The 24,291-nt window shown below is 34.2% G+C and overlaps 1 protein-coding gene and 1 long non-coding RNA gene across 4 annotated transcripts in view; one reads left to right on the top strand and one right to left on the bottom strand.

Annotated features, from left to right (window-relative positions):
- Positions 1–4,561: 4,561 nt before the first annotated feature.
- Positions 4,562–24,291, top strand: part of LOC138713397 (WW domain-binding protein 11) — a 30,121-nt gene continuing 10,391 nt past the window's right edge. The window contains exons 1-6 of the mRNA XM_069845474.1: positions 4,562–4,859; positions 4,964–5,089; positions 5,423–5,520; positions 8,061–8,484; positions 11,164–11,540; positions 14,848–15,373. Of these exons, the coding sequence (XP_069701575.1) occupies positions 4,796–4,859; positions 4,964–5,089; positions 5,423–5,520; positions 8,061–8,484; positions 11,164–11,540; positions 14,848–15,373 (1,615 nt within the window). The 5' untranslated portion in view covers positions 4,562–4,795. The remainder of the gene's footprint in view (positions 4,860–4,963; positions 5,090–5,422; positions 5,521–8,060; positions 8,485–11,163; positions 11,541–14,847; positions 15,374–24,291) is intronic.
- LOC138713401 (uncharacterized) overlaps positions 20,277–24,291 on the bottom strand; it is a 207,000-nt gene continuing 202,985 nt past the window's right edge. Inside the window, exons 2-6 of one of the 3 annotated variants that reach the window (XR_011335861.1) lie at positions 23,201–23,357; positions 22,851–23,100; positions 22,464–22,589; positions 22,050–22,247; positions 20,277–21,803 (exon numbers count right to left, since the gene is read on the bottom strand). This is a non-coding gene — a long non-coding RNA (uncharacterized lncRNA). Of the gene's footprint in view, positions 21,804–22,049; positions 22,248–22,463; positions 22,590–22,850; positions 23,101–23,200; positions 24,195–24,291 lie in introns of those variants that run through there. The other 2 variants (XR_011335860.1, XR_011335862.1) reach the window with 2 other exon arrangements.

Raw genomic sequence — 24,291 nt, 5'->3', positions numbered from 1 at the left:
CGTCATTTCTTCTTATGTATGTGAACCACGTTCGTTCTAAAAGTGCTACAATAAATGAACACTATAGACAACGTGATGGAACAATTTACAAGTTACTGTTAAAATGCTCAACATTTTCAAGTGGTGCTATACCCATTGTTTCAAAATGTACATACATATTTTTACATTTCTATAAGAGGTGTCATAAATTATTTCAGCATATTTGTAAATTCTTCAAAATTAATTCTTCTAATTAATACCATAAAGTAATGAAATAATATAGCCTAGGCCTACATGTGATTTTATACTACCGGTATTGATGTTGATCTTGGTAAATTAATCCAATTTCACAGTGTTGTCTTTTGTATTGTGGTTCATAACAATTATAACAGTATGTACGTGGAAATGTTTTTAAAATAATAAATTCTAGCTCATGATTTTAAGTGGTCGTTTCAATGGGAGGTTATATTGGAAAGATGATCACAAATGGATAATTTACTGCAAGATACAAGAACTGAATATAAGTGAGTGTTCCGTTGAAAGTGAAAGTGAAAATTTCGTTTTACAAGAGCTAAGTAGGCGTACACGCACTAAAATACTACAGCGTTTACTATTACCACAGTCTAAGACATACAGTCACGCAACTCATACGTATAAAATATGCCAACATTTGACAGCTGGCGCGACAGTAGCCCTCTAGCGGCAGGCAAGTTAAAAGTGTGCACACGACATATGATAACATATCAGAAAACGGGTTTTGCGTAATTTGTTTTATATTTTTATGCTATACAGTAAGTGTATATGATTCTTATTAATTTTAATTTAGAATCCTAGAAGAATTTCACACGCAGTTAATCTACAAGTTTCAGAAGCTGAGAATAAACGTAATTCTTTCTGCTCCTTACAACTGAATCATGGAACTGTTTACGTATCATGGTTTGAAATACTATAATTGTTCGTACGTGGATGGTTAATTAAATTCATTCCTGAATATATTTATGAATCATTAGAACTCTATATCTCCTGTGAGAAGAGTCAAAATTAGTAGGTTCAAAATTGTAGGTTACATTGCGTGGTGAACGCCTCTCCCTATTTCCTGAGATATTAACTATTTTCCATACCGCAAATTGGGGTAAACTCGGCCGCTGAGGTAAACTTGAAAATAAAAAAGGGGAAGATTTAAACCTTAATATGACAGACATTGATTTATGAAGTTTATTATTTTTCATTTCTTAAGAACCGGTATTTTCTTTATTATTTTGAGTCACAAATAGTGCTGATATTATGGTTTAAATGTTTATGGCAAGTTTACCGCATTTTACATTACATTTCCAGTTTTCACACATAATGCCTAATTTTAACTTATCCTACCTATATAATACGTAATTTATATGCCCTTACTGTTAATATGACGTAGGTGAAAACAAATAAATGAACATACAATTTTGTTGAGAAAATTGTGACTTCAATTAACTCAGAAAATGTAGGCCTAATTTTATTTTCAGAGCAGAAGTGGTGTAAGTCAAAATGGGTAATGAGGGTTAAAGTAAACATTCTTTAAAATGCAGCGCAAAGTAGCAGTTAATATTGAATTTATTTAAACTATTAGTAGTCAGTGAATAGCACGAAGGATATATTAATTCCTACTTTGCGCTGTATTTTACAGAATATTTACTTTAAATCTCATTACCTAATTTTGACTTACACCACTTCTGCTCTGAACAGCTCAAATAATCACTGGGAATGTAAAATCAACATCAATAACAGTCATGCAAATTATTACAGAAAAGATTGCTTTTTATATTAAATTTAAAAAGGCTCTTGAGAACTTAATACGTCTGCCACATGAATCTACACCAACACATCAGAAATCTATCGACACAGTCTGGATTTATTCAAGAAGTGAATATTTTGCAAAAGGTTTACAATACTCCATGAATTCTTGAAAAATTAACGCCATGATCCCTACTTGAATGCAATATAACGTTCAACTTTTGAAAAATATATAGAAAAAAACACGAATACAAAAAGTATGGAATTACTTGCATTAAAAACTGTAGATACATTATCCAAAATCGGAATGGTTACACATTTACACATATGATTTCTACAAAAAAATAATATACTGTAACAGGTATTTACTTTGTTTTTATTTAAACTCTCCTTCCTGACATACAAATAGGTAACTGATAAGTAATAATAATGTTTTATAGAACACAATACGTAGGCTACCTACAACGTGGATTATTGGTTATTCCTGAGTTATGATTTTCTCATGGTCTTTAGGGAATCTGAAGAACGACAAATTCGGAGATTTAAACTTGTTGTTACTGCAATTTTCGTCATTGCACACATTGCCTTTAGTCCGATGTATGATTAAAACGTTATTATAACATCTCGCATCCCTTTAAAGCACGTGCTGGCTGAACGAGACTATGGCCAGTGCCTTGCCTGCCGCTTGGGCGCTAGTGTCGCGAATGTTGGCAGAAAAAGTGTTGAAGTTTCGTGACTGTATGTCTTAGACTGTGCTATTACTATGCTCAATAGATTAATCAGTAGGCCTATAGAAATGTTTTCACCACTGCAAGAAAAAATCGCGCAATAATTATACTTCTCAGTTATTGTGACGTCCGTATTTTTTTTAAAAAGAGAGGGAAAAGTTAGGCCTTCTTGCAAATGCGTAATTATGAATTCAAGGAAATTAAAGATAATGCAGTACCTTAATTAGTTGCAATATCTTATTTAATAACAATATTAATAATATTAGGTGAAAAGGGTAGGCTATAGTGCGTATATGTAAGATGTCAAGTTAATTTATTTCCGGAAATGTTTGGTGTATGAACTGAAGTACAGAGCAGACAGTCCCTCAGTTTATATGTAATATGTTTTAATATCAAGAATGACAGCCTTTTATTGTAATATAATTGAGGAGTAGAAGTTTGCAAATTACGTCTATTGTCCATAAAATATTGTACGAAGCATTTAATAAGCAATGATGAGTCCTTTAAATGTCCCAAATGTCAATGTCTTTTAAGTGTTCTGCTATGAATATATAGGGCAGAACAGCGCTCCGAGCGGCGGAATTGGCATTACGAGGGAACCACTTCAGACTCGTTTTTCAAGCTCTATGCGCCAGCTTGTATAATCTCGTAAGCAACGGTTTGAAGAATTGGAACTCTTCCGCGACTCTGGTGGCAGAGAATATAACTATTTGGTCTTTCGTCCATTCACAGTCTATTATATACAGTCGCGAAGCTCAATATGTAGTAAAAATGCAAACATGGGTAGTTGTCCACCACTAGGATCGCTACTATCGCCTCATCATGGCAGATCTCTCTCCTAGCAGCCGACAAAATATGTTACACCTATGATCTAGGGTTACACTTTTGTTCTGTTCTTTTGGAAAAATTAACACCTTCCTTCCATTATTGAAATATTAAATGCATGAAGTTAATTTATTATTTTAATGAAGTATATTAAATTCCACCATAAACTCGAAGATACCTGCAAGAAATAAGTTAATATAATTTTTGTTTGTGCAAAACGAACTGAAATTTACTATAATAGCTTCACTCATTCAAGATTATAGCGATCATTAACTATGAATTGAAACCAATAAATATTGATTTGCATTTCTCTTTACAACAATAATAATGGAAATATGAATTAATGGAGTAAGTTACGTGTACCGGTACTTGTAGTGTAGGCTTACGTAGTTAACAAAATGGTATGAGGTTAAGCAATAATAATCACACCAGAATTGGAAATAAAACGTGATCAATAAATTTTATTGTAACAGACTTTTTCTACGTCTCTAGTTAAAGCAACAAATAAAAATAACAACAAAATTAACAGCTATAATTAAAAACATATCCTTTGAAGAAAAAAGTAGGCTTAAGCAATAATAATCCCACCAGAATTGAAAATAAAACGTGATCAGTAAAGTTCATTAAAACAAACTTAATTTTTCTAGATCTTTAGTAAAATAACACATAAAAATAATAACAACATTAATAGCTACAATTAAAAATATATCCTCTGAAAAAAAAGTAGACCTAACCTTTATTTCTGTGGAAATTTAGCAGCCTAAGTGACAGAACTTTGACCGGTATCTAATGTCCTTTCGGTTAGACTGAAACATTTCATTGTGAAATTTAAGGATATAATGTATTCTAACAGTCACAAAGAACTTCAAATTAACAGTTTTGTTTCTGCACAGCATTCTTGTGGAAACCCAGGAACCTTTCTGAATCTTTCGGAAATCGGAAAAAGGATAACTCTGGCCTCTTTCTCTTACTGTTGCTACAATTTATAGCACTACAAACGTTTCCTCCTTGTCCCATATTATTATTCCAATTATTATATTTTAGCCATTAACATTTTCATTATAACCAATAACGAACATTTCACAAGCATCAATGTGAAATACGCAACGAGCTAGCACTCGATAGAAATATGACACAGTCCAAAGTCGACCATGGACAGTCTATTGTTTCTAGTTGCTAACCGCTTGGAGCGCTTTATCACGAGATTTGCAAAAAAACACCTCAAGCTTCGCGACTGTATATAGTAGACTGTGGTCCATTTTGCTACTTCGGGCAGTATCCTCTTCGGCGTTCGGACCTCGTATATTAGCGTAGGCTATGGACAAAGAGCAGGTTATCTGTGGTTCTGTGTATCGAATGGAATGTTTCTTATTTGTGATTTTATTTTGGGCGAAGTAGAGGGAGTTTTATTATTGATTAATTGAATATTTATATATTACTTAGCTGTAACATTTGTTAAGTCGGGAAAAGAAGGATAAAAAATATAAAACATGGGTCGACGATCAATTAATACCACTAAAAGTGGGAAGTACATGAATCCAACAGATCAAGCTCGTAAGTATAGTATAAACATAACCTTCAATGCTAATCTCAGAGAACATTATTATATGAAATAATTTTCATTACTCTTGTAATTTTTAATAATATTTTGAATGCAGGAAAGGAGGCTCGTAAGAAGGAATTGAAGAAGAATAAAAAGCAAAGACAAATGGTACGAGCAGCGGTTTTGAAGGGAAAAGATCCAGTTCAGCTTATTGCAGAAATGGAAAAAATTGATCAAATGGGTATGTTTACGTCATTACTAAGGAATGTTATTTCAAGCAATAGCAATACTTATCGGCGCTAAAAGTCAGTAGCCTATCTATTATTGTTACCAATACCCCTGTAGTCATTCGCTAGTAATACGCATATCAGTTATTCCGTGAAATAATACAGAAGCAGCAGATATTAAGTTTTCTCCCCATTTCTCTACTTATTCGTCCTGGACCTCTTGCATGTTATGTTGGTAATTAGTAAATGTATTTCAAGACTATGTTACATTGATACTGAAATGTATAAAGTAATAGACGTATAGATTGAATAGTACATAAGTTAGTATAATATTCTTCCTCTTGCAGAATATAATGTATTGCAGCCACCACCGTTAAACGAGAAAGTATTAAAAGACAAACGCAAGAAACTGAAAGAAACACTCGAGCGAGTGATGACAATGTATGTAAGTATAAATTGTGATAATGGTTGGAGTAAGTTGCCACTACCTAATTAAACAAGTTTACTGTTTGATTTGGTTCGTGTTAATATTGCTGTCATGCTAAGATTAAGTTATATGTATGAGGCAATAATAATGTTCAAAGAAAAGAGAAGTAAATAATTTTATTTTTGATATCGAAGTCTATTTAACTTAACTAGGTATTATATTAAGCATTAACATGCTATTTGATATATTATAGGCCTGCTGATAATATGATTTACTTTCTCACATGCAATTAATGATTTTGATAACTTTTGTGACAATAGCAAGTTTTCAGTTAAATTTCCCTAACCTATATCTAAAAACGTGATTTTACTCTGAATTCTTAATACTTCAATACTGCACATTATTACAGGATTGGCATAATTCCACTTTTTTTTTTATGAAGTCCATCAGACTTGTGGAGAAGACTGAAATAAATTTAAGATGCTGTTCCCCCCCCCCACCCCCAATTAATATTTTGTTACACCTCTGTAGAGTGAAAACAAATTAATTATATATTTCTTTATTATAGCGTTACCACGTTAAGATACAAATGTATTTACATCATAGGGTTCTAAGCAAATTATAGATATCGTAAAGGAAAAAAAAAAAATTGAGTGCCAACGAAAATTTCACATCAAAAATAAGAGTCGGAAGTTGCTGTGAAAGTGGGGGCTGATGGGGAGCTGCAGGCAGGATGAATTACTCCATCGAGGTAAAAAGGATAGGCAGCAGTGAAGGGCATGCTGTATAATAGATTTTAAGATATAAATTCATACCATTTTTCATGGAATTTCAAATAAAAGATTGGAGTAACCCAAGAAAAGTGCAGGTGTAACCTTTCAATTACTCAAGACGTGACTGTTTGTCAAAACACTTAAATAAAATCTTCTACACAGGCCCATTCAGTACTCTCTGATTTAATAGATATGAAGTTGAATATTTACCATTATCTTGAAGAAACTAGGAGTTATTTACAAATGGGGCAAAAAATATGTGCACGTTTCACGTGTATTATAAGTTATATACGAAATTTTCGTCGTTTTTGCCATTGAACATGGTTGATTCTTTAGGTCTTTCTTGATTCAGACAGGGATTTTAGTCAACCACTACACTATCTTTGTATATCCAGCTTTTGAAGTGGAAAGGAGGATGGAGCATCATTTGCTAACTACTTTTACTCTGCCTCATTTAAGACGTAATTTTGCTGATTTTACTTACTTGCTGTTGTAAAGTACCGTAATATTGAAAAGTAGTGGAGATGAGACTGCTGTACAAAATAAGTGTGTCTTGTTATGTAACATCGTATCGTAGTTCTGAATCTTATCTCAAAATAACTTTATGTCTAAATATTATATGTAAGAGTTATGTGTAACATATGGTACTTTTTAGTAATTTTTCGCGAAATTAAAAACAGTCGCCATAAAAATTTGAATGTGATAACTGCTTAAAAGATTTGATCTCAGTAGTTCTTTTTGTTATCATATGTCATTAGATCTGTGCTGTTAAAGTAATGTGTAATTTGGATTTTTAATGCTATTGACATCTTTCAGTTCCTATAGTCTGGTCGCTCTTATTTCCGACATTGAATGATAAAACAGTTCTGGTCATCTTACTGGCATTGACTGCCACTGACATTATGCTCATGGAAAATGTTCCCATGTTGTCAAGTTTATAATTTTGTTTGCAATTAGCCATTTGTTAAGCATGATTAAACAGCAAAAATGATTTAACATCTGTGAAATTGATAATTTAATTGTTTGAGTAAATTGCTGATCAATATGCTAAACATGGTAATTATAGTTTATGCTTTGAATAAACTGTAATAATCTTAAGTTTATATTTGTTTCTTTTTATGTATTGAAGAATTATTTCTCAGGATTAGAATACTAGAAACTAATATATACTTATCTATTGAATTAATAAAGTTTTATTTTATAAAGTTTGCCTTGCATAAAAAATTGCTTCATTTTCCAAACTTTTCTACTTATTTGCAGAAACATCTGGGGCTGTTGCACTACTTGGCTGTTGGGTAATGAAAGGTCATCATTTTTACTTATCTTTTCGAAATACTCTGATATTGACAATAAATTTTCCACTTTTTGAACCAATAGTTTTCCCACTCTGAGACCTTAAAACCCTGGGCTGCAACATTTATAATGTAACACAAGGTGTAACATGAACTGATGACTCTATAATGTTCAGCAATGAATTCACCAACAGGCAAGACTTGAGAATATGGCAACATTCGACCATGCAGATGGAAGTCGCACCAGAACTTTCAATTGCGGTAGGTGGGGCCATGTCAGAAATAAGAACAACAGGACTATATAAGAACCAAATGTACTTGCAGACCTCTTTCTTACATTGCTTTATCTATTCCCTTTTCCATGGTTTTCCCCTTTGTTTAGGAACTAATTAGACACACTTTTTGAGGTATTAAGTAATAATCTAATACATATGTTTCAAGTAATTCTTTTGTTCCAAAACTAATGGCTATATTTTTCCTCCTCTTCTGATAGGACAAAGATGATCCTGACAAATGGGCAGAGTTGAAGCGCATGGAAGTAGAATATGAAAAACGTCGTATTGCTATGGTAACATATGCTGAGTCAGTCCGGCATGCACAGCAAGTTCAAGTGGATGACATCCCATTACCAACACTGCAACTCCCGAATGATCCCACTGCTTTCATGGGTCTGCCATCTCAGATTCCCCTGCCAACAGACCTTCCAGTACAACTGAGCAGTATGGTCCCTCATCCTATGATGACACTCCCTGGTATTCCTGTTCCACCAGGTCTTGCCTTACCTCCTCCTCATGGTATTCTAAAGAAGACATCAGCTTATAGTGCAGCACCTGCCAAACCCAAGAAGCCTCCAGGTGTACCTCCAGGACCTCCACCAGAACTCAGTGATGATGAGGAAGAGCCAATGGAGGAAGATGGTATAACATCACATAATATTATCATCACAATTTATACATTGTTTAGTTGTATTTCTTTGCTTTATTGAAGTAGAGAGTGTCAGATTCATTTTTAAAGCAGTAACAGTCCTTGGTGGAATTCTAAAAATGATGGATGATTTTTGTTTTATCAGTATATTACTTCTTACTTGTTCTTGGTTTGTGTGTTCAGTTATTGTTGGAGTTAGAGTTGTCTCCAGTAGACGTGGACATAAAGCCTATATGCAAGCTTAGGATGTGTTGACATGTTTCGAATCTCTCACGTCGAGAATTTATAAAAACGAAATAAAACAAAGAGTGAAGACAAGTGGAGGTACTGTTTTAAATATACTATGGCTCTGTATTAGGTAAATTCCTATCATTGTCATCTTCTGCGGACCTCTGGAAAAAAAAACTAAGGAAGAGACTAGTGAAGTGCTTTGTATGGAGTATGGCATTGTATGGGGCAGAAACATGGACATTATGATGAACTGAAGAGAAGCGACTAGAAGCATTTGTAATGTGGATGTGGAGGAGAATGGAACGTGTCAAGTGGACAGACAGAATAAGAAATGAAGCTGTGTTGGAAAGAGTGGATGAAAAAAGAATGATGCTGAAACTGATCAGGAAGAGGAAAAGGAATTGGTTGGGTCACTGGCTGAGAAGAAACTGCCTACTGAAGGATGCACTGGAAGGAATGGTGAACAGGAAAAGAGTTCGGTGTAGAAAAAGATATCAGATGTTAGACGAAATTAAGATATATGGATCATATGAGGAAACAGAGAGGAAGGCAGAAAATAGGAAAAACTGGGTTTGCAGTGAAAGACCTGCCCTTGGGCAGAACACTAAATGAATGAATGAATGAATGTCATCTTCAGAACATGATGACAAAGAAGCAGATTTTAACATTTATAAGAAACTCCTCCTGTAAAAGTTTTGACTGAATCACATGCCAACTTAACAGTGCCCAGTCAGTTATATCAGTAGCCTCAGATTTTCTCTATGACATTTTTAATATTGTCTGGTTCCCTTAACGCAGTACGAACTGATTCCAATAGCTGTTGCAACTTTTTCAGTTTTCTTATACTGAGACTTGTTATACAGGTTAGGCACCAAATGAAAAAAAGAAAAGTGTTGAAGTACAATACTTCGGGTATATCTTATAATGTTGATCATTAAGGAGAATTTGACTAATAATCACTTCATTTCATTAAATGCCACCATGTGTATTTTAGTCATTGAATGATTTAATTTTTTTAAGGCCTGTTCAAAAATGTATCACAGTGTAGCATCTTAATAAACGAAACATTAAAAAGAATATGTAATTCATAGTGTATAATGAGGGACATAATTGTTGAGTGGCTCGAGTATTTTCTAAATCAAATAATGCTACACTGCGCATACTCTGGGTGAAAAGCCTGCTTCATACCATGAAGAGATATTCGTTTCTCTTTTCTGTTTAAATATTACATATCTATACATAATATGAAAACAAAACTAGTAATAATTGAGTTTTTAACCCAAGAAGGTTGTACTTCTGCCGACATCTACACAAGGCTCAAAAATGTGTATGATGAGGTAACAATTAATGAGTAATATGCGAAGATGTGAGACTAAGTTTAAAGGAGGTGAAACTAGTGTTGAAGACAAACCACCTAGTAGAAGGCTGTTCAGCAGTCACTGAAGAAAACCAAAACATAATGGGCAACATGATTTGTACAGATTGGGATGTCGCTGTCTGAGAGAGATTGTTCTGGAATTTGTCTGTGGTCACAGTACTGTCGGGCAGATTACCCACAATCTTGAATGCAGGAAAGCATGTGTCATGCTGATTCCTGTTCAGTTAACAGCTGATTTTAAAAGAGAAGAGACTGCATGCGTGTTCGGAACTGTTGGCAGCATTTGAAGCCCATGAGAACCCCTTTCATTGAAGTGTTTGCACTGATGACTAGATTTGGACATATCTATGTGACCGAGGGACCAAGAATTGGTCCATGAAGAGGTGGCATTCCACTTCCCCTAGACCAAAGAAATGTAAAAGTCTGAGCTCAAAATACAAGATTGTGGTGAATGTCTTGCTGGGTGACAAGAGATAAGTTTGTTTAATTTCCTCAAGCGTGGAACAACAATGAACAACAACCATAAACTTCGAGAAGCTATATATAAGAAAATACCACACAAACAGCTGAATGCAATGCAGTTATCAAGGTAATGTATGACTTACTTTTTTTTTTTGCAACATCACAGGTTCTTGCACAAATTGAATGGTCAGTGGTGTCTCATCTGCCCTACAGCCCCAATCTTGCATGCATAAACTTTAACTTGTTCCTTCAGATGAAGGATAGCCTTTGGAAATGGCACTTCAATATTACAGACGAAGTGAAGGACTTTTATGAGACATTGCATCAAGGAGTATCCGAAAGTGTTTTTCCAAAGTAGATTTCACAAGGGCATTCATAGCAGCACAAATACATCACCAATGGTGGAGACTATTTTGAATAGTACCATGTTGTAGATAAAGAGTTACTTTAATAGTTGTATATTGTTAATAAAGAAGGTGTCATCTGACGGGCATTACATTCACTTCAGTGTAATACTAAGTGTTGATTATTCTTAGGCTTGTAGCGAAGATTTCTAGATCTTGTTCTTATGAAATGTAATCAATATTTAAAACTGTTACAGGAGCAAATTACAAAACATCTGAGAAGCATACATCTGCTGTCCCTTCAGATGTACAAGAAAAAATACCTCCGCCTGCAGGATTACCACCTCGTCAGAGAGTGATCAGATTTGCAGATGATGAAGCACCTGAACCTACTTCTGAACAGACACCTGCTGTACCGACAGCACCAACAGCAGCAGCTACAGCAGCGGCAGCAGCAACCCCTTCATCAGCAACTTCGTCAGCAACAGCACCAAAAATGTCAGAATCAAGAAAAGAAAAGGATGATGAAAACATGAGTATGGAGCATGTCTCAGCTCCAGCTCCCAAACCAACTACACTGCAGCAGAAGATGCTTGCAATGGCTGGCCAAGATATTGATCAGTTTATGCGAGAGGTATGTTGAATGTACATGATCTTATTTCAGGAAGAGTATAATGTTTAGTATTTGACATATCACATTTCACGGATTTGTTTGTTATAACATTTATTCAGTAGTTTTCTGCAGTTATTGATTTTTAATCTCATACGAAGTGTCAGAGAAAGTACTGTCTGTTTCCATATTTTCGCAGAAATACACATTATGAAAGAGTGTTAAACTACAAAATTTAATGAGAGTAGTTACAGAAATAACAAACGTGATACAGTATAATCAAAATAGGCGATTCTAATGTGACACTTCTTGGTCATCATTGCTGAGTGGTTGACGACCTACCATGTCAAAAACTTAAGACTTAAGAAGCCCGTATATCAAGAGTTGGTACTGTAGAACGAGAATTTCAATGCTTGTGAAGTCTTTTATTCTGTATTTTCACCTTGAAGTTCATACTGTCATACCGGTATTTAATATGTGATGTATGTACTTACTTCAAAGATGAATATATGGAATAAAAGATTTCACAAGGTTTGGGGAAAAAAAAGAGCACAGTCACACACACAGACACCCTCCCTTCCCCTTCCCCTCTCCCTTCCTCTCCAGCTCTCTCTCTCTCGCGTCACAGTTTTTTTTATGGCCGTAATATTCATAGATAGGGTTTTCAAGTGGTGCAGAAATCACAGATGTCTAATACTTGTTGTACATTTCACAGCAGCAATAAGTTAGAGTGAATTGCAGGAACACCACAAATCCAGGGCATGTGGAATTTTCTAGAAAGTAAAAGAATTTTCAATTTGCTTTTCTTCGTTTTTTTGTAGGGTTAAAGGTCTAAATATGCTATTCATGTGATTAGTGACACAGACCCCTTTACCCAAACCAGTATTGCAATTTTCGGCTTGAATCCCTTATACTCTCTTACGTAGTGACCACAACGAAAGAGCTACAACTTAATTCTTTTTACCCACTTGTTGTTTAGTCAACTGTCCGAAAACAGGTTTGAACCTAATAAGTAACACCATAAGGCATCACTCATGAGGCAACTAGGCCAGGAGACAATGGGGTAGGGTGGCCAGTTCCTTTCCCCCTCCAATGCATATATCGCCGATTAGCTACATATTCCACTAAATAGACTTCAGATGCATACAAACAGTGCCTACTTGTAGAATTTATTTTGTTATTCACCTGGCGAACAAAACTCCATTTCACAAAAAAAATGACTTACCGTAGCCCCCTTTACCTGAACACCATTGAATTTGAATGAAAGGTCTACTCTGGCATCACTTGTGTACCATTGAAGCAGTAGTGTAAGAACTTCGAGCTGTAGGGTGCTATTCATAGACATTTCGCAGCACGCACTACGAGCGTACTAAGCTAGCCCCGGCTATCCACTGGTTACTAGTACAGAATTCAAATCATATCCTATCGCTAACACTGGTTTATGAATACGAAAAACGCTGATAATCCACTGAAAGCCCGCGCTAAAAATGTCTATGAATACGGCCCTTATGGTTTTCTATGCATTCCTTCTTGCTTCATTCTCTATTAAATGATACAGTTTTATGCAAATATTGGTTATATGGGTTATGTATGCATTAATATCAAATATAGTACAGTACAGTATTGAAGTGCATATTGTATTCTGTTACTTTAATTCGAATATAAATATTTTCACATAATCATTAAAATATTCTTAATTGCCCTGTCAATTTTTCTCTTCTATGTAATCATTATATTGTTTTGGCTAGAAAATCAGCTTGTTTATTTCTTCATAGACGAATATATGGGAGTCATTGTAATATTTCCTTTCTTGTGCCTTTGGTGTTTTGTTTCATCTCTTTTGTAATGTTTGTTCTACTTTTGAAATTGCTTCAGTTTTCCATTACTGGTTACGAATCGCTTAACATCGCTGTTTTCTTTTGATTGTTGAGATCAAATTCAAATTGTAAATTTTTGACTAAGCATCAGATAATGAAATGTGTTTATACTACCCTCAATATGTTGTTTAATGCAATTTATCTTACGTTTTTGATGTTGTCCTCAAGGGTTCAATCCCAGCAATAAGGGCAATAAAAATTCTTAACAAAACTTTCATTGGAAGGAAACCTAGGAATCCTTATCACAGATTTATGGTACATGAAAGAACTTTGTCCCTGAATGAGAGGGTTCTTGATAAAATTTACCAGTCATTTCTTATACATACTTACGGCTTTTAGAGAACTCGAAGGTTCATTGCCACCCTCACATAAGCCCACCATCAGTCCCTATCCTGAGCAAGATTAATTCAGTCTCTACCATCATATCCCACCTTCCTCAAATCCATTTTAATATTATCCCCCCATCTGTATCTCGGCCTCCTCAAAGGTCTTCTTCCCTCCTGCCTCCCAACTAACACACTATATGCATTTCTGGATTCGCCCATACGTGCTACATGCCCTGCCCATCTTAAACATCTGGATTTAATGTTCCTAATTATGTCAGGTGAAGAATACAATGCATGCAGTTCTGCGTTGTGTAACTTTCTTCATTCTCCTGTAACTTCACCCCTATTAGCCCCAAATATTTTCCTAAGCACCTTATTCTCAGACACTCTTAACCTCTGTTCCTCTCTCAAAATGACAGTCCAAGTTTCACAACCATACAGAACAACCGGTAATATAACTGTTTTATAATTCTGAGAGCAGACTGAATGACAAAAGCTTCTGAACCGAATAATAGCAGGCATTTCTCATATTTATTCTGCATTTAATTTCCTCCCAGTGTTATTTATATTTGTTACTGTTGCTCCAAGATGTTTGAATTTTCTCATCTCTTTAAAGGATAAATTTCTAATTTTTAGATTTCCTTTTCGTACTCTGTTCTGGTCACGAGGCATAATCATATACTTTGTCTTTTCGGAATTTACTTCCAAACCTATCTCTTTACTTGCTTCAAGTAAAATTTCCGTGTTTTCCCTAATAGTTTGTGGATTTTCTCCTAACACATTCACTTCATCTTCATAGACATGCAGCTGATGTAACCCATTTAATTCCAAACCCTCTCTGTTATTCTGGACTTTTCTAATGGCATATTCTAGAGCGAATTTAAAAAGTAAAGGTGATAATGCATCTCCTTGCTTTAGTCCACAGTGAATTGGAAAAGCATCTGACAGAAATTGATCTATACAGACTCTGCTGTACAGTCATTTCTTATCCACATTAAAATTCAACTCTGAAGGTAACACAGTGGGCTTGAGTGCTTATGGATTTGTTCTGCACTCCATCTGTAATCCACTCACACACATTTGCTAATGCGTTTTATTAAAATATATCGTCTTGTTGATTGTTTGCAGATGGAAGAGGTTCACAGGAAACGAGAACAAGATCGTGCAGCAGATCTGAATGCAAGACTATCGATGCTTGACAGTGAAAGCAGTAATGAAGCTGTGACAGATATGCCAAAACATAATGGCAGTAGTTCAAATGTAAATAGTTCCAGTACAAATCAGTCATTAGAAAGTGATGGTGATGATTCTCAGACCTTGCAACCTCCAGGAACTGGTCCGACAGATTTAACTTTGCCCCCACCTACCACAGTGGCTGTTCAGCCTCAACCATCTGTAGCTCCAGGCAACGTGCCGGTTGTATCAATACCTGCCACACCTCCAACAGTACACCCTCCAGGGTTGCCTGTTGCTCCTCCTCTTGGCTTGGCACCAATGATGTTCAGGCCTCCACCCCTGCGGCCCGGAGTCCCACCACCTCTTGGAATCAGGCTTCCACCGGGACCACCACCTGGCAGACCAGGCCTTCCACCAGGACCTCCTCCAGGCTTGCCACCAAGACTTGGAATGCGTTTGCCTCCTGGACCTCCTCCAGGTAAATTTGTGTCACTTTGAATGTGTAAGATAATGCTGCGTAACGTTTTCTAATCCTTTTAATTTTTTTATCTAATGGCATGCATTTAAGTCATTCACTCAAGCATCTCCATCTGTGCACAATGCACCAAAGCTGTATATCTTAAGCTGGTGACTGACTTGAGCTGAGCATTGTAATATAACACGAGCATTCACTAATTAGTGCAGGAAAACGAGCACCAAGCCAAGGTGCTCAATGTGAGCATAAGTGCTCCACTTGGTTGGGGTTTTTTCGCGAATCCCTTTGGGTGTTACATTACAATTCATTACAGGTCAGTGAGCCGTGCAGTGAGCACAGCTTGCATCATACAGTCTCACAGCGGGCAGAACGCAAATCTAGCTGGACAAAATTAATAACTTCTCTCCTATATAGGCTTGGCTTTTACGTGGGCTGGACCTGAGACAGGTTCGTGCAATTAGGCACAGTTTGGCCCATTGTGTGCCCTTATATGCGATGATTATCCAAGTCCTACAGGTGACCTGCGTATAGTGAGGATCACGTAAGTTCAGTTCCCAAACAGCAAATATTTCCGCCTTGTCAGTGTTGCCAACTGTTACCAGATATCACCACATGTAGTAAAATCACGATCCTATGTACTGAATGACTTCTTTACTCACCGTACTTTACCTTAATGTTGGAAGGTTATTCTAAATAGTTTCAATAATAATGAGAAATGTATTGCTATGTTCTATTCTTTTATTCCTTTACATTATTATTAGTATTAGCATTAATAGGTTACTAGACGTAAATATACAACAAAGTATAGTATATAATATTCAAGAATCAAATCTGTTCCAAGACCAATTAAATTATTGTCACTTCACTTCAAAGATTCCAGCGTACATATACTGTACTTCCTAAAGGTAGATAAATTAATAACCAATTGACTTTTGGTTTGAATTCGAATGAACTTCTGATTATCTTTTGAAATTAGTAAGGAAATGGATAATACAACTAGGCTAAAACTGAAATAATAATAAATCAACTTACAAAAATAATTTTGGTCCTTAAAAGCCATAAGTAATTTCACTTCTAGATACCTTTTTAAATATTTCATTTGTTTGTAAATTGCTTAATAATGTTACACTTACACTTATTATTTTGCAACTCCACGTCTGTCATTGAAAAAATGTATGATACATAACTGTGAAGTCTCTTTTTGGCTCTTGTGTCCTAAATTTAAATAAGAGAAAACAAATGATTCAAGAAATGTGAGCTGGTGAAAATTAAATACTCAATTAATAAAATAATTACTACCAAAAGAGTATTTTATTAATTCTATACAAAAGATGGATTACACAGAACAGATGGCCAGAAATCATAGATTTATACACAACATACAGCATGAAACGATCATCAAAAAATGCTTTTTGTACACAAAAACGAAGTGAAATAGCCAATAAGTTCAATAAATATTATGCTAATAAGCAGGGAACGGATTTATATGGACTAAAAATATATGAAATATGTAAATATATATGTAGTTATTTTTACCAAAATATGGAATTAAATATGGATTTTTACCAAAATATGGAATTAAATATGGACTTAAAATTATAAAAAAATGACTATGTACGTTAAATATTGGTACATTTTAATCAAACTAAACAAAAAATATAATGGACGTACCTTATCTTCCAATGTAGTTTCAACAAAACACAATTTTTATTGTCTGTTACCATAACAATAGGTTACAAACATTTCTTTCAAGTGCTGAAAAGTGAATCTTCTTCTATTGTCTCTGAGGATAGATTTATACTGACTAAAAGAGCGTTCGACGTCACAAGAAGTAACTGGTACATAATTCAATTTCACAATGTCTGCTGGGGATAAGTCCAAGTTAATCTTCACTGTTGATTCACCACTCATCACAGCAACAACCTTTTGTAGTTCTTCATATCCAGGGTTTTTTGAAAGTACAGTGTCCACCTTAGCTCTTACTGCATCTGCAACTTTACCTCTACCACGATTCAGTTGTTCCACAGTACTATTTATAATTTCAAAACTTTCAGATAGTGAAAGGTGCCTATTTTGGAGACTTTTGAGCGTTTTTATGATGCATGAAAATGTATGCTGAATGTGAGCTAAGTCATTCTTCACACTTATGTCACAGGTAACTGTTTTCGCAGTATCAATTGAGACTGCATCTTCAGAGTCCAATGCAAGGAGAACATTGTTAATAGAGTCTATATGTTCGGCATAATATTCAACTGCTTCTAGCCATGTACCCCATCTAGTTAAAATTGGCTTTGGTGGCAATGGAATTTCAGGGTACATTTCTTTCAACACGTTAACTCTACTGGGAGCTTTGAGAAATACTTTTTTCACTGATGAAATCAACAAATCTACTTTAGGGAAATTGTCTCTGACCACTTCTGCCACACGATGAAATGCATGCGCCACACAAGTAAAATGAGTCAATTTAGGATATACAACAGATAATGCTTGTCCAGCTTTGACCATATAAGGGGCAGCATCGCTAATAAAGAATAACACATTATCGTACATAATACCCTTTGGCCACAGGATACCCATAGCTTCGTTGAACAGTTTAACTATAGTTTTGTTATTGCACTTTTCTAGAACATCACAATGTAAAAGAATTCGTTCAGAATATTGTTCACTTAACAAACCGATAACTACATTACCAACAAGTCTACCTTCTTTGTCGGGAGTCTCATCAATGGAAACCCAAATTGAACTATCTTTAATTTCATCTCTTATCTTCTGTATTGTCTCATCGTAGATGGATGGAGCATACGTCTTCCTAAGTGTTGACTCATCCGGGATTGTATGTTGAGTATATTTTTCAAGGAATTCCCTGAAGACCTTATTCTTTAGTTTGTAGAGAGGAATATCAGCAGAGATGAGAGAACGGCACAGGTCGATGTTAAACTCAGATCTTACATTCGATGTTGTTGGTTGTGTTAAAAACAATTGTCTCTGCTTGGAATTTAGTTGTTTGTTGGCCTGATGTTTACTAGTTGTAATGTGTTGTTGCACCAGGAACTTTTGTGTAGATGATACTGCACACTGACACAAATTACAAAATAATATTTTATTGTCAGTTGATAAACCATCTTCTTTAAATTCTGAAATGTAACTTGTTAGTTTTGATTTTAAATTGACTGAATGACGTACTTTTGGCATATTTACCGTCTTTATAGTATGATTTACAAAACTGAACCTATGTGTACTCTGACTGGCATTTAACTGTTGAGCTGCACAACTGAAGTCTGTTAAAAATTTTAAATTAAATTAATACAGTTTTGTAACTTACTTTCCCATTGTTGATAGGACTGCTAATTTTCAAATAACTCTGATGTTAAAGGGATTACTGAACATGTGTTTAAATCTCTATTGTTGAAATGTATTTTTAAAAGTTAATGGAATTTTGTTTTGTTTTATTGTTAAACCTAATATAATATGGACTGTTTTATATGAAATATGGAAAATATATGGAAATTAACGAAAATATGTACTAAACTCTAAAATATGGAAAAATATGGAAAATAAAAGTAGGATTTTTCAACCCTACACATTGTGAAACATAAAGATAATGCAAAATATAAATTATATTAGCTTTATAAGTAAATATGTATTTACATATAAATCCTTTCCCTGCTAATAAGTAATAACTATAATTAATAATTATCTACAAGCTGTAAAAGGGAATAAAATAGTATATTGTTGAAATTAGGGGGTATGGTTTATTACGTGTATTTATCATTTTAATTACTTTTTCTACATTTAATTATATTTTAATTTCTATTAGATTAGTTGGTGGTGTGGGTGTTAGCTTTATCTGTGTACGTCAGACTATTAAGGAAAAACTGAAAGAAATATTAAATCTACAATCTACTTTATATAACAATATTTAATCAAGAACTGAATATTACTATTAATTTAATAACATAAGACCCAAAACATCTCCAAGTCCAGACAATACACATGCTGATTTTCTTAAATATGTTGGCAAACAAGCAAACTCACTACTTTTATCTTGTAATCTCATCTAAAATACAATATCTGTCTGGAGAAAATCTATCATAACATCAATTTTGAAAAGCAGTTATTCAACTAATATCTTTTCGAGTTATCGACAGATACCACTTACCAGTATGATAGCCAAAATTATGGAAGAGATGATTTCATAGATTGAATTGGTTCCTGGAATCTAGTAACTAACTTTCATCTTATTGAGTTGACTTTAGAAAATTACATTCAACAAATGGACAGATTTTAAATTTTAGTCAAGATATTAAAGATATTTTAAACAGAAAACAAAACACCTTAGCAATTTTAATTTATTTTCAAGGATCATATGGCTCTGTAAATATAAATCACTTAAGAAATTGCAAACTTAGGGTGTCCATGATAAAGTGTTACACTGGGTCAGTGACTTGATTATTTGATTCATTGTCACAAATATGTAAATAGAGACAGATTCATCTGGGCTTCCCACATTGTTGTTTTCAGGAATACATTTTCCAATATTAATGTCGATGGTCTAACTAAAGAAATAGATCTTATGATAATCTCATCATTTGCAGATAATATGGTTGTCTAGAACAAAAAAACACAGTCCACAAATATTAATAAACTGAGCCAAAATCCCAACAGACTTTTTGACTCTACTTGGAGAACTCAAACTTGCTCAATCAAGGGAAACTTTACTAATAAAACACAATCCCAAGTTATTTCAAAATGAATAGTATATAAGTTAACTTTAACAGATGATGTTAAGAAATGTGATACTTCTCCAGACATTTTAAAAATCATTAGAAACGATAAATGATCTGGTCAGTGAGTGACTACATACAGTATTTTTTATAGATGGATCCTGTTTACCAAGCCATAGATGTAGTGGTGTTGTAGTACAATACCAGTATATTCCCTTTTACAGGGAATTATATTCAAACACTTGTTTGCCCCATTTTAACCGTGACAACGCTTTTTAGTTTTTTAAACTTTCTGGTTATTGTATTGTGTTTGTGTTTAGTGAAAGATTTTAGATAAGGGCGCAAATAGCCATAGTAGCTGACGCGCCCTTTTTAAACGCCACTAACTAACTAACTAACTAACTAACTAACTTCAAACACTGACTAATTTTGATAGTGAAAATTTAGATACACTTTTAAGCTTACAAAATCTCCAGTATCAACTTCATAAATCTGAGAAGGCTGTCATACTATCAGATTCAAAATCGGATATTCTTGCTGCAGTATTGGACGTAACAGCATGAAATCTCAATATTTTACAGTGTTTTAATATTTTAAGCAAAATGGTCGAATTACATCGACGACTGGTACTTCCGTGGATCCATGAACTTTATGGAGTGGGAGGTAATGAGGTAGTTGAAAGGTAGCAAAATTACTGTAAGGTTATCTATACCTGCATCTTACCACACTGTTAAAAGAATAACAAGATCAGAACATGACAATATGGTAACAAAAATCGGAATGATTCTAAAGCAAATGAAAAAATTGCAATAGGCCATCCGGCATCCGCTCCACGATGGAGGAAAATCCTCAGAAGAAACCAACTAATCAGACCAAATGGGGGATCCAAACTACCCTCGAGTGCAGCTCTGAATTTGCAGGCCAACGAGTCTACCGACTAAGCTACATTGGTGGCTCCACTAAAAATATGAAGTACATGGCACTCAGATTATTAAATTGACAAACCTAAACAATTATTCATCAGTTAAGCTATAAAATATAATACATAGCAAGCAAGTTAATTCAATTTAAAAGTATAAACATTTCAATCAGTTGAAATATACAGAAATTGATAATAAATATCATGCAAATTACTTCACATTACAAGCATAAACAATTCATCACTTGTGGTATACAGCCTACTATTTAATTTATAGCACATACAATTCATCAGTTAAGCTATAGGCCTACAGTCTACTATTGAATTTACAGCATATATAATTCATCAATTAAGCGAAACAAAAATATAGTACAATACATAGTAAAAATAATACACCTAATTTAATAACTGAACTTCTATGAAAATCTACAGTGGCAGTACTCATATTATCACAGGCCATGATTGTCTCAAATATTTACAAAGAACTAATATTTCAGAATCTCCCCATGCCATTTCTGAAATCTCAATGAAGATATGGATCATTGTCTTGACTGTTTAACTTTACACAGCTTTCAATCATCTGGTTAAATATTGGAGTGCAAGATAACAAATGACATCAACTGCTGAACACTTGGTATCAATCAACCAACAACTCCATTAGATTAAAGGGGAAAAAAAAAAACTGAAAGAATTAATTGTATATAGACACAACACATAAGACAAGGCCACTTCAGAACAGTAATTGGCAAGGCTCTGTTGTTTTAGGATTCTTATGTAGATTCAATTTCACCTGAAAGAAAAAAGTAGCATCTGTAAGTATGCCTAATTATGAGAAATAAGAGAAACGGTTGCAATAGTAGTAGTAGTAGTAGTAGTAGTAGTAGTAGTAGTAGTAATAATAATAATAATAATAATAATAATAATAATAACTGCAAAGTATGGAAATTAATATTGAAATATAATATCAAAAGATGATTTCACACCATCAACTCTTATCATTTAGTACAACAAATCTATTATATTCAGTTGCAATCACCAGTAGCTGTTCTTTCCTCCATTTTGTTGTTGGCTGATTTTTCACAAGTCTGCTATGATATGCAGCACTATCCATGACAATAACGCATTGCCCTAATGTTCTCAGGTCAACAACTGTGTTTGCACCCACTTCTCAACTACAGGGCACTATGGTAGTCCTGACTTTTCTTTCAATTGCATGAAAAAATTAAATCAGCACCTGCAATAAAAATTATACCTGGGCATATAATTACGTCACATGAATTCACAGCATTTAAATAAAGAAAATAAAACATAACATAACATGACATGAGATCCTCCTTGGTGAAAGGCTTTCCCACGTTTTTATTTAGTCACCAATTTTTATATTTTTGTACCCTGATTTAAAAAATTACTCTTGCCAAATTTATGTAAAATATAAATCAATATAACTTACCGAGTATAAATCCACCTTTCGTTCCGGCATCTAATCTTCCACCCTCATTTGTTGGTCTATGAATAACACCATTCATGTCACTGGAAACTTCACCTGGTTTATTTCATGAATAAGTGGGTGATCCTACTTAAAAAACAGAGAGAGAAAAGCAATTCACATTGACACTCTAAGAGACACAAAAATTTTAAAGACAGGAAAACCGTTCAAGAATTTTATAACTAACCTCTAGTTATAATATGAAACTATTAATTGCAAAACATGTTGTTCCCATCTGAATTCATTACTAGTAGCCTATATTAATTGCAATTTCATATTCCACATAAGTGTTAACCTATTTGTTAGTAAAAAATTCAATCACTCAATGTCTCACAATACATTGAAATTTACCATTCATAAAAATCCAAGTCTCATCAAGAATACTACCGGTTTAGGGTTCTCACGCTCCACATTTCTTATATATTCTCTTAAAAACGAATAACATCACTTTCTCGTACATGTGTATAAGGATCCCCTTTGCTCCTTAGAAATTTCATCTCTTTCAAAATTTTTTTCACCGATGATAAGGATACTCTAAATAAATATGTTTCATAATCATCATTCATATGTTCCAGAACTTTTGCTGCTGTTAGTACTTCCCCTGTAACAGCAAATGAAAATTATGCCATATTTTTATACATATGACTAATATCAGAATTACATTGCATAAATCAACACAATAATTCCTGTAACTTCCCTACCTTTATGTAACTTGTCATAAATAAATCTCGCAATTGCATCTTTCGTAAAATCATCAGCATCAGTCACTGGATGTTTACGTAGTCTATGTTTTCCTGGTGTCACAAGTGGGGTCCCCTTCTGTGAATTTATCACATTCGTGGCTGTAGTAAAGCCAAGCTGTAATAACAAACAATAACATAGCACTTCTAAAAATTGTTATATCATAAAATTCATGCATGATACCAACATTTGCAGCTATATGAATAGAAAATGATCAACATGTTAGGTTGGGTCTACGATAGGTTTAAGTAGGCTAATATTTAGGTAATTCTCCAGAAAAGCTACATCAAAGAAGGCATAATTTTATTTTGTTTAATTGATTTCTGTGATATTTACATAGTGATGAACACGTGGTTTTAGTGCACAGCCACAAATACATTCAGCACAAAAATCCTTTGACACTTACCTGTATATTCTAATGCATTGTTGTAGTCCCTCCCTCAAACTTGTTACTAATTACCAATATAACATGCGAGAGGTCCATGACGAAGAGAAATGGTTAGTTTCCCAGTAGTGCGTCCTCGTCCTCTCGAGTGTTATATCTTAACAAGTACTTTGGGTGGGGTAGCTTTTCTGAAGAAACACCATATTTAATATTACTTAGACCAGTCATGAATAAATTATTCAGCCAGAGTCAACGTTCCTATGCTTTATAGAGTATGTTATATAGTTATTATATAAAACTGAATTATTTTTAAGCACCATAACAGGCCAACATTCATGTAATATTTGCTGCAATATCAAGTTAATAATTACAATATGACTTGTATTTTCTTCGGCCGATGTGGCATGTAAATTGTGATCTGAACGGTTAATTTAATACTAAAAGAGAAAACTGGAAATTTACTTTCGTGCTGTTTGATTATTTGTTCGTCTAATTTGTAAATGTATTTAAGCTATCACCTACTGCAGTATTACAGTATCTTAAATGTATTTAGTTTGGCAATATGAAAATCACTGACTTGATTAACATCTAGGCCTAACTTAAAAATTTGTTTTGTTTGACCACAATCATGAAATTATTAGTGCAAACTCCTAAAACTGAATACCA

This window comes from Periplaneta americana, chromosome 14 (assembly GCF_040183065.1).
Source record: "Periplaneta americana isolate PAMFEO1 chromosome 14, P.americana_PAMFEO1_priV1, whole genome shotgun sequence".
NCBI classification, from domain to species: Eukaryota; Metazoa; Arthropoda; class Insecta; order Blattodea; family Blattidae; genus Periplaneta; species Periplaneta americana.
Note: the sequence above shows the minus strand (reverse complement) of the source record. Positions and strands in the feature narration are given on the sequence as shown.